The following is a 15786-nucleotide window of genomic DNA, read 5'->3' as shown; positions in this document are numbered from 1 at the left end:
TTTGAACATGTATTTTTTTTATTTTGTGAATTATCCTAATTACCTGTAAGAGGTAAGGAATACCATTGCACTAAATATTGATAGAATAATCAGTAATGGAGTTGGTAATGAAATACACACACTGCTTGTTAGGAATTTTTTGGTTTCATCTTTTGGATAGTTAAACAAGCACCAGGTCAAAATGACCCAAGAACACCCTTGCTGCTTCTGAAAAATAAACATAACAGGAGGGTTAATAATAAAATGTGTGTCAGATTCTGAGAGCTCCATTGTGCAGGGTTACATTACTGAATTAACTCTGAGCTGACGTATTTGTTGGCTCAAAATAGACTTTCTTTATCGACAAACTGAAACAAAGATTTGTAGAGGACATTTCTATGACTTTCCCAAAAGTTTTTCAGGCCTGGAAATTGCTTTCTTTTTTTTTTAATTCCATGACTTTTCCAGGTTTTTCATGACCGTACGAACCCTGTAGATACAGAAAAATATTGCATATTACTCAAAAAAAAAAAAAAAAAAAAAATAATAATAATATCTGCGCAAGTCTAAAACTCGGCCACTAGATGGAGATAAATCCTGCAGAATGCTTCCTCTGGCGGAGGCTGTGGTCATGTGACTGTGAGCTGTGATCCTGGCCTTTGTGTGATGATGTGATGATGTATGCGGAGATGTAAATCAGAGCTCTGTATGAAGTGTTTGAAGGCCAGAGAGCATGTCTGAGAGAGAGACCGGACTGAACTGGAGCTGAGAGAGGGAGTCTGGTACAGAAACACGGCGAGGAGCGTTCAATAGACCTCCGTTTCTCTGCATTATCCACTAATTTACCAGCGTGACACACGGCATCAATCAGAACCCGCCTGTGATTACTCATTCAGACTGATGATGATAATACATGTCTGTGTACGTGTCTCTCCACCTGCAGCCAATCAGAACGCACAGCCTCCGGTCACACGGTTTACTGTACACAAGTCATTACTGAGGAACTGGTACCTCTGCCCCCACACACAGACACACACACACACGCATATATGTATATATCTATAAGGCAAATGTTGAAATAAACTATAATTTAATATATTGTTTGAGGGCACAAACATTACAGTAAAGTATCTGTAATGATCCATAATGAATGCTGCTATTTAAAAGCCTCATTAAAACTATTTTATTTGCATTTATTATTTCAATTATTCAAATGATTAATACAAAAATATAGGATTAATGTTGTTATGATAATATTAAAGCCAGTTACATGGAAAACAGAAACAAGAATGTAATAACAGAGGACAATAATAATGTTATTTTAATCTGACCTCTGTATGAAAATGACTTTTCATGATGCTAATCTTGGCATCCAATCCAATTTATGGATAGTCCCACCCTTCAACAAAAAGAGCCAATCAGCTGGTGGCTTGTGCAGAAACCAGAGGAGAGTCAGATGAGGAGATGTGCGCAAGCGCAGCAGCCATAATAAGCCGAATAATCTGGTTTTATGTTCGCATTTTTGATTCAAACGTTACAAACTGTTAATAAATTTGTCAGATTTGATCAGTGATGTAAAATATGATCTTCAGATGGTGAATGAAACCTTTGATGTTGCTAACTGTACTTCTGAGCTGAATTAATAGCCGATTTCAGGGGTATTTTGGTTTCTCTCCATTCAAACAGATAGAAGGCTGCTCTTGCATGAGGGGATAGACTGTGGCCACATTGTCAGGAAACCTATAACGACTCTGAATGTGGCTAATCTGATATTTTAGTCTCCTTAATAAAAGTCCCCAACCAGATTGCATTAATTGCATCAAATGCATTAAAAAAAACTCAGGGTTGACTTTTTTATTTTATTTAAACGTATAATAAAAATTTTGAACAAAATATAGATTAAAATCGAAATATTTGCATCTTAATTTTAAGCGGGGTGGTACAATTTAGTATTACACCCCAATATACAAATATTTATGTAAAAAAAAAAAATGTGCAAAAAAATGAAGACATATTTGAGTAGCGTAGAATTTCCTGAAAATAACAACATCTTTGGATTTTTTAGATTAATAAAGTTTCATCAAACTATGAAAACTTGGCATGGGGTTGTACAAGATATATAATATTTACAGCATCTGTTATTGACTGATGTTCATTACATAGCCTGCCAAAGCCAGTTATTGATGGCATACATCACAGATGGTAGCTTATACTGATTTATATTGTATCAAGCGAAATTAAAAAGCATATAGTAATATCAACTTTTGCCATATCGTTCAGCACTATTGTTACCTCATTATTACACTAAATGCAAAAAAATAGTTGCACCCAGAAGGAACGAACAGGCAGGAATGAAACTTGGTGTGTAGTTCGTGACGAGTCCTGCTTCCACATGCTCCATTAGGAACCTCTACAACTCCATGCTGAGACGTCTGGCAGGTTGCATTACACATGCATTACACACAACTTCTGTATAGTAGCTCATCAAATATTGCTCATATCTGTATAAATATTTATGATCTGCTCTGAATTGGACGCGGCACGGTGTGCGGTGTGTAGGAGCACTATATCTCCTACAATATCCTAATGTGGGTTTTCTGGTGCCCTCCGGGAGCTGTTGTACAGGTTTGCATATAAATATACAAATACCTGTTAGAACAGTAATGAGTGTCTATTTACATTTATATTATGCTTAGTTCCTCAAAATACGTGTATAAAAAAATGTCAAACCACAAGCATTTGCTTAACCAAACCACGCTTTGGTGTTAGTAAGGCTAGTAGAGATACTGATTGGACAAAAGTATTGGGACACCTGCTCATTCATCGTTTGAAACCAAGGTTATTAAAAAGAGTTTATGATTTTGTTCTACTAGATTTTGGAACATTGTAGTGAGGATTTGATTGCATTTAGCCAAAAGAGCATTCATAAGGTCATGATGTTGGGTGATGATATAGAACCCCACCTTATTCTCAACTCCCTTACTCATCCCAATCATTATTTCCGAAAGTATTGGATGGAACTCCATCATTCCAGAGAACACAGTTAGTTCCACTGCTCCACAGCCTGGTATGCCTGGTATTAGGCATGGAGACAATAGCTTCATGTTTGTGTATCTGCTCTATATAGTTCTATTCAATTGGCAATAATTCCCTATTGAGGTGGGAGAAAATATCAATATTCCAATATATCATACAGCTTCGATCGTAAGGTACTGTATTGATATGTGCCATGAAATATTGATATTTTTATTGAAACATAGGTGCTCTGAACTCCCTAAAGCCCTATGTAGACAGGATTTGTTTCTCAGGGGGTCCTGGGGTAATTTTCTTTTTTATGGGGGGGTCCCCTGTGGTTTTATTTCTGTCCGGAATGACCATACATGTGTTTTTTTTAAGACTTCCTCTGAGATAATTACAGACTGAATGACCTAATGTGTTGTATAGCTATTTGTCCGCTGCCACGCACAGTAATTACACTTTTAGCGTGGGTTTCCTTGGAGATCCACGTAAACACAACAGTGAGTGGAAATGAACGTGATGTCACGTGACCGAGAAAGCCTAAAAACTCATTTTTCAATTGCAGCCCGGATGAAAGTGTTTTATCACTGAGTAGAAGTGTGAAATATTTTTCACAGATGTCCCCCTGAGAAACTAATCCATCCAATCAGAGCTTAAGACTTATCCCCCGCCCCCCCCAATTTGATTTATTAAAGTTACAGCTTCACTACTCCATGTGGTGGCACTAATCAAATAAATAAGCTAAACGGATGCCAAGAAGTATCCTAAAGAACTGTATCGCACAGTGTTGCAATATCATCTGTAAAGGGTGGGCGAAATATTGTATTGTGAGATGCACAGGAACTACACAAGCTGCATATGTGCATTTGCACATCTGTGTCAACAATGGGGGCAACCTACAGTGGCTGAATGCATTCAGTACAATGAGTATTACCAAACATGTGGACATGTACTGTATTAACAGTGATTGGTTAGAAGAATGTGTTTGTGTGTGTGTGTGTGTACTTACTGTGTGTAGCGGTGGGGGGTTTCTCCTCCTCTTCCTCACTCTCTGCCCCTGAGCACCACTCATCCCCACTGTAGGGCTGCTTCTTCTCTAGAACACAGCGCCGCTTACTGCGCATCACGCCCTCTGTTGGACAAAACCGGCAACACACACACAAAGACAAACTTGGTTTAATAACACACACACACACACACTCCATCTCAGGAAGTCTGAAACAGAAAGCAACAGTATGAAGGTGTCATGCTGCTATACTGTCGCAGTACCTGTTCAGGCACTGTGTTTATACAACAGACTGTGTGTGTGGACAGACTGAGTATTCATACTGTCCAATCCCGACATCTAATCCAGCAAGGGGACATCCTCAAAGTGCGTCTAGCAGATCATGCTTCCATTTATTCAAATTCAATTCAGACACTCAGACAATCACGCTCTGCGGCCTTGTGGACAAGTAGAAACACGTCTAGTGCACAGGTAAAGACAGTCTAGTGGACAAGTAGAGACAGTCTTATAAAGAACAGGAAGAGACAGTCTAATAAAGAAAAGGAAGAGACAGGACAGTCTTGTGGACAAGTAGAGACAGTCTTATAAAGAGCAACTAGAGACATTCTTATAAAGAACAGGGAGAGACACTGTTGTGGAATCAGGTGAAGGAAGTCTTGTGTACAGGTAGGGACAGCCTTGTGCAGGATCGTTTTGTGTCCAGCTAGAGACAGTATTGTGGAGGACAAGTAGAAACAGACTTGTGGATAGTTAAAGAGAGTCTTGCGCAGAGGGAGAAACAGTCTTGTGGACAGATAGAGACAGTCTTGTGCACAGGTAGACACAGTCTTGTGCACAGGAAGGCAGTCTTATGGACAGGGAGAGACTGTCTTGTGCACAATTAGTCACAGTTTTTTATTAGGTAGTCACAGTCTTGTGGACAGGGGGAGACAGTCTTTTGCACAAGTAGAGACAGTCTTTTGCACAGGTAGTCACAATATCATGAGGGACAGTTAGAGACACTCTTGTGGAATCAGGTGAAGGAAGTCTTGTGTCCAGCTGGAGACAGTATTGTGGAGGACAGGTAGAAACATACTTGTGCCTAAGTAGAGACAGTATTGTGCACAGGGAGAAACAGTCTTGTGCACAGGTAGTCACAGTCTTTTGCACAGGTAGGGGCAGTCTCGTGCACAGCTAGGGGCAGTCTCGTGCACAGCCAGGGGCAGTCTCGTGCACAGCCAGGGGCAGTCTCATGCACAGACAGGGCTGTGAATATGGGGCATTCTTTTGCACAGGTAGTCAAAATCTCATAAATAGGTAGAGACAGTTTTAAGCACAGGTAGGGGCAGTCTTTTGCACAGATAGGGGCAGTCTTGTGCACAGGTAGAGACAGTCTTGTGCACAGGTAAGGGCAGCCTTGTGCACAGGAAAAAGGTAGTCTTATGCACAGGTAGGGGCAGTCTTGTGCACAGGTAAGGGCAGTCTCATGGATAGGTAGAGACAGTCTTGTGCACAGATAAGGGCAGTCTGTCAATATAGGATGTCCTATATAGGATCCCCACCCTACCTTATCCTCTAAAACAAAATGTAAAGACACATTAACAGTCAACTGTTCAGGTAGGAGTAGTCTTATGGACAGGAACGTCCCATCCCATGCATCCACACTTCACCCCAACTCCCAGAATTCACCTGGCCTTGACATGAGCATGCTGGCCAGAGTTCAACCGCTCTCACAAGATAACACCTTACAACTTATACACCTTACAACTTATACAGGTGTGTCATTCCCTGATGTAGTTCATGTTCTTTTTACATCCTGCTGCCTCATGACTTTTGCCACGTCCATGAACTGATATTCTTTTACACTCCAATATATACAGCATTAATCACAAACTAAACACATTACTGTATTAATAACTCTCAATATGAATAAACAGGGAACTGGCCTTGCTCTTGTGAAAATATGACCCTGAGGGGTGTAACCAGTATGATACTGGAGTGGGAAGATTCTCCAGACTGGTGGGAGCCAGTAAGAGAGACAGCATTACCAGAACAACATCTCAACATCTCTCAACCTTGAATACCAGACACAATACCAGAGAGAAAGAGAGAGAGAGAGAGAGAGAGAGTAAGAGAAAGATAGTGAGAGAAAGACAGAGAGAGAGAGAGTAAGGGTGAGAGAGAGAGACAGTGAGAGAGAAAGACAGTGAGAGAGAGAGAAAGAGAGAGAAAGGGAGGGCAAGAGAGGTTAGCGTGTGGTGTCGGCAGTGAGCAGAGATAAAGAGCTGACCTTTTCTGCATCCTCTTTTGTTCCCAGCAGACATCAGTTTACGTAAACGAGTGAGTCAGCTCTCTCTCTTTCTCTCTCTCTCTCTCTCTCTCTCTCACACACACACACACACACTCCCTCACACTCACATACACACAGAAAAACAGGCTTTAATCACTGGTGCTGTCCAGGTGTGGGGGTAGAGTGGTTTGAAGTGGCAGGGTGACTTGCATTTCATTTGAATGTGTTTCTGTTTGTTTTTCTACAGAGAGAGAGAGAGAGAGGGTGAGAGAGAGAAAGAGAGACAGAGAGAGAGAAATATGGCGAGAGAAAAAGGAGGGAAAGCGAGAGGGGGCTACCATGCGAGAGAGAAAAAGAGAGGAAGAGAGAGGAGAAAGGGAGACATTGGTGGGACTCTGGAGGCAGAGCAAGGTAGACTGAGGTGGACACAGTAAAAAAAGACAGTCTAGTAAAGAAAAATGAGATGGAAAAAGGGGCGGGGCTGTTTTATTATTAAAACATATGGGGATGGGCGGAGCTACACGTCATACTGCAACCAGCCAGAAGGGGAGCTAGACCTGTGGGGGCTTTAGTTGTGAAAGACATTGTGATGTGCACTCTTAGGTACAGTCACTTTCAGAGAGAGATCACATTAAGAAGATAGTGTGAACAGCCTACCAGCCAATCAGTTTTGGTGAATGGAAGCTGGATTTGAGACACTATTATTACCTGCTGTGAGAACACAGCATACAATAGAGAGCACTCTCTCTCTCTCTCTTCTTCATTCTCTCCTCTCTCTCATCTCCCTCATCCTCACCTACCTCTCTTTCTATTGCACAACCAAACAATAACAGACCGTATATGAACGTATGTGTCCGTGAGTGTGTGTGTGCGTCTGTGTGTGTGTGTTTGGATGCACAATAGGAGCTTCAGTGCTATTACAGGAAGATGAATCAGTTTCACAAAATTACATTATTGCCAGTCATTTCCCACTGATTTCACTCTCACTCTCCTTCTCTCACACACACACACACACACACACACACACACACACACACACACACACTTACGGGCACAAACACATGCATGCTAAACAGAGCACCAGGCGAATGCAAATAAAACAAGAATAGCACAATGAAACAAACAAATGAAAACATTCGCGCACACACACACACACACACACAGAGCAATTGTAGAGCCGCCTACACCGGAGAGAGAAGAAAAGCACACCCACAGGCATGAGGACAACACACACACACACATACACACACACTATTCAAATTAAGCAAGCATGCAAGCAAGCAGGAGTGTGTAAATTTGTGTGTATGTGTGTATTAATGTATACACTTGTGCATGTGTGTGTGTGTGTGTGTCACAAATATACAGGAAGTAGTTGCAGTATGTCAGTCTCCCTTCCTGTCCTCTACCCACTCTGTACTAAATCCTGTCTCGAACACGCCCCCTCATTATCGACCAAACTTTCACCATTACTCCATTCAACTCTATTCAACCACATGATAACGTAGAACTGTTATATATATACATATATATTTTTTTTGTTTGTTTTTTTTATAGAATATGCTATATGGTAAAAATCGTGAGACAGCAGTATGTTAATTGATGAGGTATCATGAAGTGATGCCTCAGCTTGGGAACACCTTTACCTGTATAAACTGTGAGGTGTTATCTTGTGATTGAGGTGGAACTGGTCAGTATGCTCATGGTAAGGCCAGGTAAATTATGGAAGTCAGAGCAAGGTCTGATAGTGGCTGCCACTCACACACTCACACACACACTCACCCAAAGGTCATGAGGTTTCTAAAAACAGGCAGTTTCATCTTTCTGTTTAAATCTTTTCCGGTTGAAGGGGAATTACTGCAGAACGGCCTTTCAGCTTCACAGCTACTGACAGATACACAGATAACAGTGTGTGTGTGTGTGTGTGTGTGTGTGTGCATGTACCTTTATTGTCCGGTTCCAGTACTGGTGTGAGTGAGTCTCGCTGGTCCGCTGCATCCATAGAGATGCTCCTCTCTCGCTTGGCCTTGGTCTTCATCATGCCGCCCACGCCAGCGCTGCCCCCTGATTGGCCCACGCTCTTCATGCCCGGGTTTCCCGGAGAGATCTGATTGGCTTTGACTGCATGGTTGCCGCTGCCCTTTGACCCCAGGTTGCCGGCAGTTCCTTGCTGCTGCTGGTGGTTTACGCTGGGGATCTGTGATTGCTTTCCATGACTGGTGAGTTTATTTTCAGTGTGCATTTGATTGGCTGAGGACGTAGGGGAATCTGAGGGGGTGTAGGTACAGCAGTTGTGTCTGTCTGTCTGTCAGTGAGTCCTGCACTGTGAAGTGAAAGAAAGAGAGTTAGTACAAAAAAGTACCTAATTACTTTGCAGTGGAGGGACACACTGTCCCAACTGCTGGTGTGATTATCTAGGGAGCATCAATGCCAGTCGGTCTCCTCTTGTAGTGATACGAGGGACACTAACAGCTCAGCAATATGTGCAAGTGTGACATCCTGTGATCACGTGTTGCTTCTGATGGTAGGGCTTCCAACTGCCATTTTTCAGCAGGATAATGCTCACCCACACACAGCAAGAGATTCACAAGCATGTCTCCTCCAAATTTTAACATTTCATTGGTCTGCTTGGTTGAGAAATTAAAGGAGCAGCTGGCACAGAAGCTTCAGCAAGCTACGAGTGATGTACAGGATCTACAGGCCCAGCGACAAAATCTGTGGGTAAATGTATTTTGAAGGATGCCATACGAAACCTGTATGCCCCCAATCACATCCTGTATCCAGGCTAGAGCCTCCTATCGATTGTACAGTTCTCCCCAATAAACTCATCCTTTCATTTTAATATATCATCATCATCATCATCATCATCACATTCACACATATAAAGAGTCATTACATTCCATCTATTAACTTCATTGATGAATTAATATGCTTTGACAATGAACAACTTTATGTTTTCTCCATACTGCCCACTCCTACTTCCTACCACTCATCTAAAACAAAATAGAACAGCCAATCACAGCCTGTTGTATCACTGGCATGTTGGTGAATCTCCAACAGAGGAAGGAAAGTTCACCTACTCACCTCACTGTGATGCCAACCTCAGACACTGGGGCATTCCCACATCAGAGCTCCTCACTGTGCACACACTGATCTGTAACGCACACACACACAGAGGAAAATTAGGTCAAATTACACTCACACACACATACACTCATTTTATACACTTACTATAGAAGCTAACATGATGCAAATGTACCATCCTCATTGAATAGGTCAAAGCAAGAAGTAAAGTCAGATAAAAAAAGACTGAGAAGCAGAGCTGAGGAGAAGTGACGTGTGTGTAGCCCTTTAAGAAAAAAATGCCCGGAAAAGCAAGTTTCTGTTGGGGGCGGAGACTCTGCTGCTCAGAAATAAGTTTCCCCCTATTACAAGCCCCTCCCACTGCACACAGTCTGAAAACCACAAAATTACCACACATTCCTCAGGTCTCTCTCTCTCTCTCTAAAGATTCAAGATCCAGTAGCTTTATTGCCATGATAACAGTACTGCCAAAACATTACAACAATAACAGTTACAGCAAAAAATACAATAAAATGAAAACAACAATTATGACAATCAGTCAAAATAGAAAAATAGCCTGCTTCCTCTTACTTTCGCTCTGTCTATATTCATCTGTCTCTCTTTTTCTGTGTCTCTCCTTAAATCTCTCTCTTTTTCTGTCTTTCTATCTCTCTCGCTGTCTCTCTCTAGCTCTTTCTCTCTCTGTTTCTCCGCTTCTGTGTCTCTTTTTCTCTCTCTTTGTCTTTTGCTCTCTCTCTTTCACTGTGTCTTTCACTGTCTCTTTCACTCTCTCTCTCTCTCTCTCTCTCTCTCTCTCTCTCTCTCTTCCTTCATTTTAAACTGTATTATGAAACAGCAGACTATATCATGCTGTATATGGTATAAATTCCCAGTTCGGAATGGTTTATATTTTTGGGAGCAGTGTGTATTTTAGGCAGCCAGTCAGCAAAGAATAGAGAGAGAGAGGGAGAGAGAGAGATAGGGAGAGGGAGAGAGATAGTCTGGCCAACAAATAAACTGACCACATTCCGACAGTTAATGCAGACCCAGGAGAGCCAACCGACACACACACACACACACACACACCTCTTTACTCTGTGTGCTTTCACTACAGCTGCCAGGGCCAATGGGACTGTGAGAGTGTGTGTGTGTGTGTGTGTGTGTGTGTGTGTGGGTGTGTGTGGGTGTGTGTGAGTGTACAGTGCTGACGCAGGATTAAGTTTCTGGAGTGTGAATGGAGAAAGCTCAGTCTCACAGCACTGCTCTCATTCTACCAACAATACCCCTCTAGTGCCCAGACACCCCGCCCCCTGCACCTGCCCCGCCCCCTGTGACCGTCCGGTTTACACGCCCACGTCCACAACCTGCCTGCACACCTCTACTGCAGCACCACCCACTGATTTAATCCATCTGCAACCACTATCAGACCTCACAACATTATTATAGTAAAGCAAGGTAGGGTGAGGAAAATAAGGTAGCGTAAATGTAGAGAGCGGGTACACTAAGGTAAGAGGAGTTAGAATGAGGTAAAGAGATGCAGAGCAATGTAAAGAGTAAGTGTGAATGTAGTGTTAGGCTTGAGTGAGGTAGGGGGAGGTAGAGTGAGAGTAGAGCGAGAGGACAGTGACGCAGAGTGAGGGTAGAGTGAGGTAGAGGAGGTACAATGAGGTGGGAGATGTAGGGAGATGTAGAGAGACATATTGTAAAGGCAGAGTGAGGTAGGGGGAGGTAGAATGAGGAGAGATGTTGAGCGCTTTAGAGAGAGTTAGAATGAGGTAGAAAGAGGCAGAACAATATAAAGGGAGGTATAATGAAAGTAGAGTGAGTGTAGAGTGAGGTGGGGGGAGGTAGAATGAGAAGAGAAGTAGAACGATGTGGAGAGGGGTAGAGTGAGGTAGAGAGATCTCTAGCGATGTGGAAGGAGCTAGAGTGAGGTAGAAAGATACGGAGGGAGGTAGAATGAGGCTGAGTGAGAATAGAGCGAGGTAGGGGGAGGTAGAGTGAGAGTAAAGTGAGGCAGGCTGAGGTAGAATGAGGTAGAGAGTCAGCGGTAGAATGAGGTAGAGAGATGTACAGTGATGTGGATGGAGGTAGAGTGAGGTTGAGAAGAAGTAGAGTGAGGAAACACTGAGGTAGGGGGAGGTAGAATGAGGTAGAGAGACGGAGGTAGAAAGAGGTAGAGAGATGTACAGTGATGTGGATGGAGGTAGAGTGAGGTTGAGAAGACGTAGAGTGAGGAAAAAGTGAGGTAGAGGGAGGTAGAATGAGGTAGAGAGATGAAGTGATGTGGATGTAGGTAGAGTGAGGTTGAGTAGGAGTAGAGTGAGGAAGGAGTGAGGTAGTGGGAGGTAGAGTGAGAGAAAAGTGAGGTAGGGAGAGGTATAATGAGGTATAGAGATTTAGTGATGTGGATGGAGGTAGAGTGAGGTTGAGTAGGAGTAGAGTGAGAGTAGGAAAGGTAGAATGAGGTAGTGAGATGTACAGCGATGTAGAGGCAGATTGAGAGGGAGTAGAGTGAGGTAGGGGGAGGTAGAATGAGGTACAGAGATGTACAGCGATGTGGAGGGAGGTTGAGAGGGAGTAGAGTGAGGTAGGGGGAGGTAGAGTGAGGTAGAGAGATGTACAGCGATGTGGAGGCAGATTGAGAGGGAGTAGAGTGAGGTAGGGGGAGGCAGAATGAGGTAGAAAGATGTACAGCGATGTGGAGGGAGGTTGAGAGGGAGTAGACTGAGGTAGGGAGAGGGTAAATTGAGGTAGGGGGAGGTAGAATGAGGTAGAGAGATGTAGAGTGATGTAGAGGTTCACAGTAAATGCTGGCACTAAGTGCACACCTACTTCTTATTTGTGTGTGTGTGTGTGTGTGTGTGTGTGTGTTGAGTGTATTAACTGGGTGGAAGACGAGTGCCCAGAACATTTCTGCTTGCTTGTGTGCAGGTCTCAACATGATGGCCTCCACACCTGTTACACAACACATACACACACACACGCACACACACCAAAACAAACACAAACACACACACACACACACCTACCTACAATACTCGCATTCACACACACAAGCAGAAGAGTCTGGACATATTACTACCAGCCTTTGAAGAGAACAAAACACATACATTCACACTCACAGACACAGACACGCATCTTCCAGTAAGAACAAAGGCTACTGCTGGTGACGTCGACTGGGTCCCACACAGATTTCCATCCGACCGCCGTTTCAGGGACATGACCTCAAAACACCCCCACCCACCACACACACACACACACCTCTCTCTTTCTCACCTACCACACACACTCACACACAAACTCACAGACTTACAGACCTGCATCTTTCAGCCACTCACCTTTACACTCTCACACATGTTCTGTTTTTCACACATATCACACACACACACACACACAATATATATTTAGAATGTTACCATATTAACCTGCTCATCTGGCTAAGCAAAGATAATGGGTAATATTGAGTTCAGCTAAAATAATGTGGTCATGTCCATATATTGTATGATAAATTGAAAACACGAGAATTGTGACAGACCTACGCACACACACACACCCTCTCACACACTGCAACTCTCTCGACTCATCCTCTCTATCAGTCTTCTCCATCACAGGGGAGAGCCATCACCTTGTCTGTGATGGTGATCACGGCAGTAATTAGTCATTAACTAACACACACACACACACACACACACACACACACACACTGCGCTTTGTTTTCCCGCTGCAGCTCTTCATCACTCATTAACTCCAGGAGGAAGCGGATCCTGTCCCGCTCTGGACGGAATATCGACCTCTGGACACTTTTAATCCCACACTGTTCATCTCAGACGCAGCGACCTGCGAGGAGACACCAGATCAGGAGACTGACCAGCAGGGTCTCCCACATAATTGGGTAGTGTACCTCTTGATGAGAGACGTTTCATTATCAGTGGTGCCATGAGTGAGGAGCCTAGACTGTTATTCACTCAACGTTATCTCCTGAAAATAACATCTAGCCTACGTGAATGCTTTTTATATGATATACTTTGTAATTTTTTGTTTAATATAGGAGAGTCAAACTATCAAAATGTACTGTAAAATGGGTCTTGTGGCCTAAATGTTTAGCTGTCCTCACCAGTAGGAAGTACAAGTAAAACATGACAAAAAATAATTGTGACTAATCGACTAATCAATTAATCAAATAATCGGCAGATTAGTCGACTACAACAATAGTTATTAGTTGCAGCCCTACCGTATTGTTGATCAGGGTCGAGTATGTTGGTCTATGATTTAATAATTTGTGATATATTGCAAAACTTTGCACAAGGTGATATATTGATTTTTAAAATGAAATTTTAGGAAAACAGTTTTTATCAAATTCACCCGTCATAACTACATCATCTACTTCTGTAAAATTTACAAACATACAGTCTCTGTCTGAACATGAATGTTGCAGTAGCTTCTTTCAAAAACATGTTATATTCATATTCTCAATATTTTTCTTAATTATTTATCTCAATATGAATTAGTTATTGCTCTTTAAAAGTAGTGAGTAATTACGATATAATTGTACCATATTACACATATAATAGCATCAGTGTAATAAAATATTCCTTAAAATGACAATAATATTGCAATTATGTCTGGTACTGATATATTAGACAAAAAAAAAAGTTATCGTGCCAGGCCTACTTACATCCATAGTGTACACACAAACACACGCACAACACACACACACACACACACTTTCTAGAGTACAGTATTGAGGTTTGGGAGAGATCCTCACCTATATACACTGGGAGCTGTGTATTTTTGGTTGGCTGAGATATATTTATAACTCTTCTGTCCTGACGGAGAGTCGAGAGGGGGATTCAGGGCCTGCTTCTACAATCACACACACACACACACACACACACACACACACACACACACACACACACACAAAGTCATGCAATCATATGTGCACACACACACACACACACAGTCAAGGCTTTATGACACTGGCCTCGAGTTAACAAACTGCATTTGTGGACGGCGCCACTGAAAATGTGGAGAGTGGCGGATAGAGGACGAGAGAGATAGACAGAGACATGGAGAGAAAGAGAGAGAGACCTAAAGAGATAGAGGAGTAGTGTACACAAGCTGACTCTCTCTCTCTCTCTCTCTCTCTCTCTCAGACTGTGAGGCCGGGACAGGCTGGGTCTGGCAGGCCCGGTTGTTTGTTTCCAGAACATTATGCTCTGTGACTCCTGCAGTTTAACCTTGTCAGTGTTGCTGGGCTGCAGCTGATCTAATAGAGTTGGAGTAGCCGAGCGAAAGTGGAGATTGTTTGCGAACTTGAAAAGCAAATCAGTAAAGATTGTTGATTTGTAGATTCTAGGTTTTCAAGGTTTCGACCCACTGAATCAGTCACTCAATTTATATTCTTCCCTGCTTAACAACCGGTGTCATTAATCCCGGAGTGCCCAATACTAGGGCTGCACGATATATCTGTAAAACACAGTCATTGCAATGTGCTAATATGCAATATTCACATCACAGGACGTGCAATGTCATCTAAGGCAATTAAAATAAAAAACATCACGATGCAATGTTTTGATTCTTGACATAAGAAGTAAACACAGTGTTGTGATTTTCTGAGTGAACAACGCTGTCTCTGTCTCTGTGTGAGTGACAGGCTGCTGCTGCCTAAGAAGTGTGAGAAGGAGGGGAGCGGGCGTAAACACAAGGTTACCTAATGCATGATTTTCACATTGCTGGGTGCAACAGCTGACAGCCTGTGAAAAGCTGTGCACCTTAGTTCAGCACAGTTTTGCACAGATGTTTCCAGTTACAGCTGAAATCACGCTTTTAATCCCAGAAAAACAATCTTATTTATCTTTTAAAAGGCAGATACAACAGCAGATTATTGTTGTTTTGCGATTTTCCTCGAGCTGACTCTAAATCGCTGACTCAGCTCTCAGTTGGTGCACATCACTGATGCGAAACAGTGACATAACAGTTCCTGCATTGTTAATATCTCAATATATATTGTTGAACAAAAAAACACTTTTTGTACTTTTGTACTTTTTGTACACAAAGAGTGTTAAACAAACCAGGATATGTTTTATACTTTTACATCATAAAGTATTGCCAACATGATATGACTGAAGCAGATTAACATTTACTTGTTGATACTAGGGGTGGGTAATATGGCCCTAAAATAATATCACAATATTTTATGGTATTTCTGCAATAACGATATTCTTGGCGATATGACAAAACACTGAATAAAAAAAAAATCGAAAATATACTACTGCAACAAAATAAAAAATTAACTTTATTATTGCATACTATATGATATGGCACACTCCCATCTGGGATATTAAAAAATACAAGAATTTAATCAGATTATAACAGAAGTCAGTGATCCAAAATGTCTTGATACTAGTAATGCACTCCATATATCTCCATATATCCAGGATTAAAGTAA

The 15786-nt window shown here is 42.2% G+C and overlaps 1 protein-coding gene across 1 annotated transcript in view; it reads right to left on the bottom strand.

Moving 5' to 3' along the window:
- bcl9l (bcl9 like) overlaps nucleotides 1-15786 on the bottom strand; it is a 53805-nt gene that overhangs the window by 11173 nt on the left and 26846 nt on the right. Inside the window, exons 2-4 of the mRNA XM_007259536.4 lie at nucleotides 9354-9423; nucleotides 8214-8592; nucleotides 4007-4129 (exon numbers count right to left, since the gene is read on the bottom strand). Coding sequence (XP_007259598.3) covers nucleotides 4007-4129; nucleotides 8214-8511 — 421 coding nt within the window. The 5' untranslated portion in view covers nucleotides 8512-8592; nucleotides 9354-9423. The remainder of the gene's footprint in view (nucleotides 1-4006; nucleotides 4130-8213; nucleotides 8593-9353; nucleotides 9424-15786) is intronic.

Source organism: Astyanax mexicanus, chromosome 9, assembly GCF_023375975.1.
Source record: "Astyanax mexicanus isolate ESR-SI-001 chromosome 9, AstMex3_surface, whole genome shotgun sequence".
Classification (NCBI taxonomy): domain Eukaryota; kingdom Metazoa; phylum Chordata; class Actinopteri; order Characiformes; family Acestrorhamphidae; genus Astyanax; species Astyanax mexicanus.
Note: the sequence above shows the minus strand (reverse complement) of the source record. Positions and strands in the feature narration are given on the sequence as shown.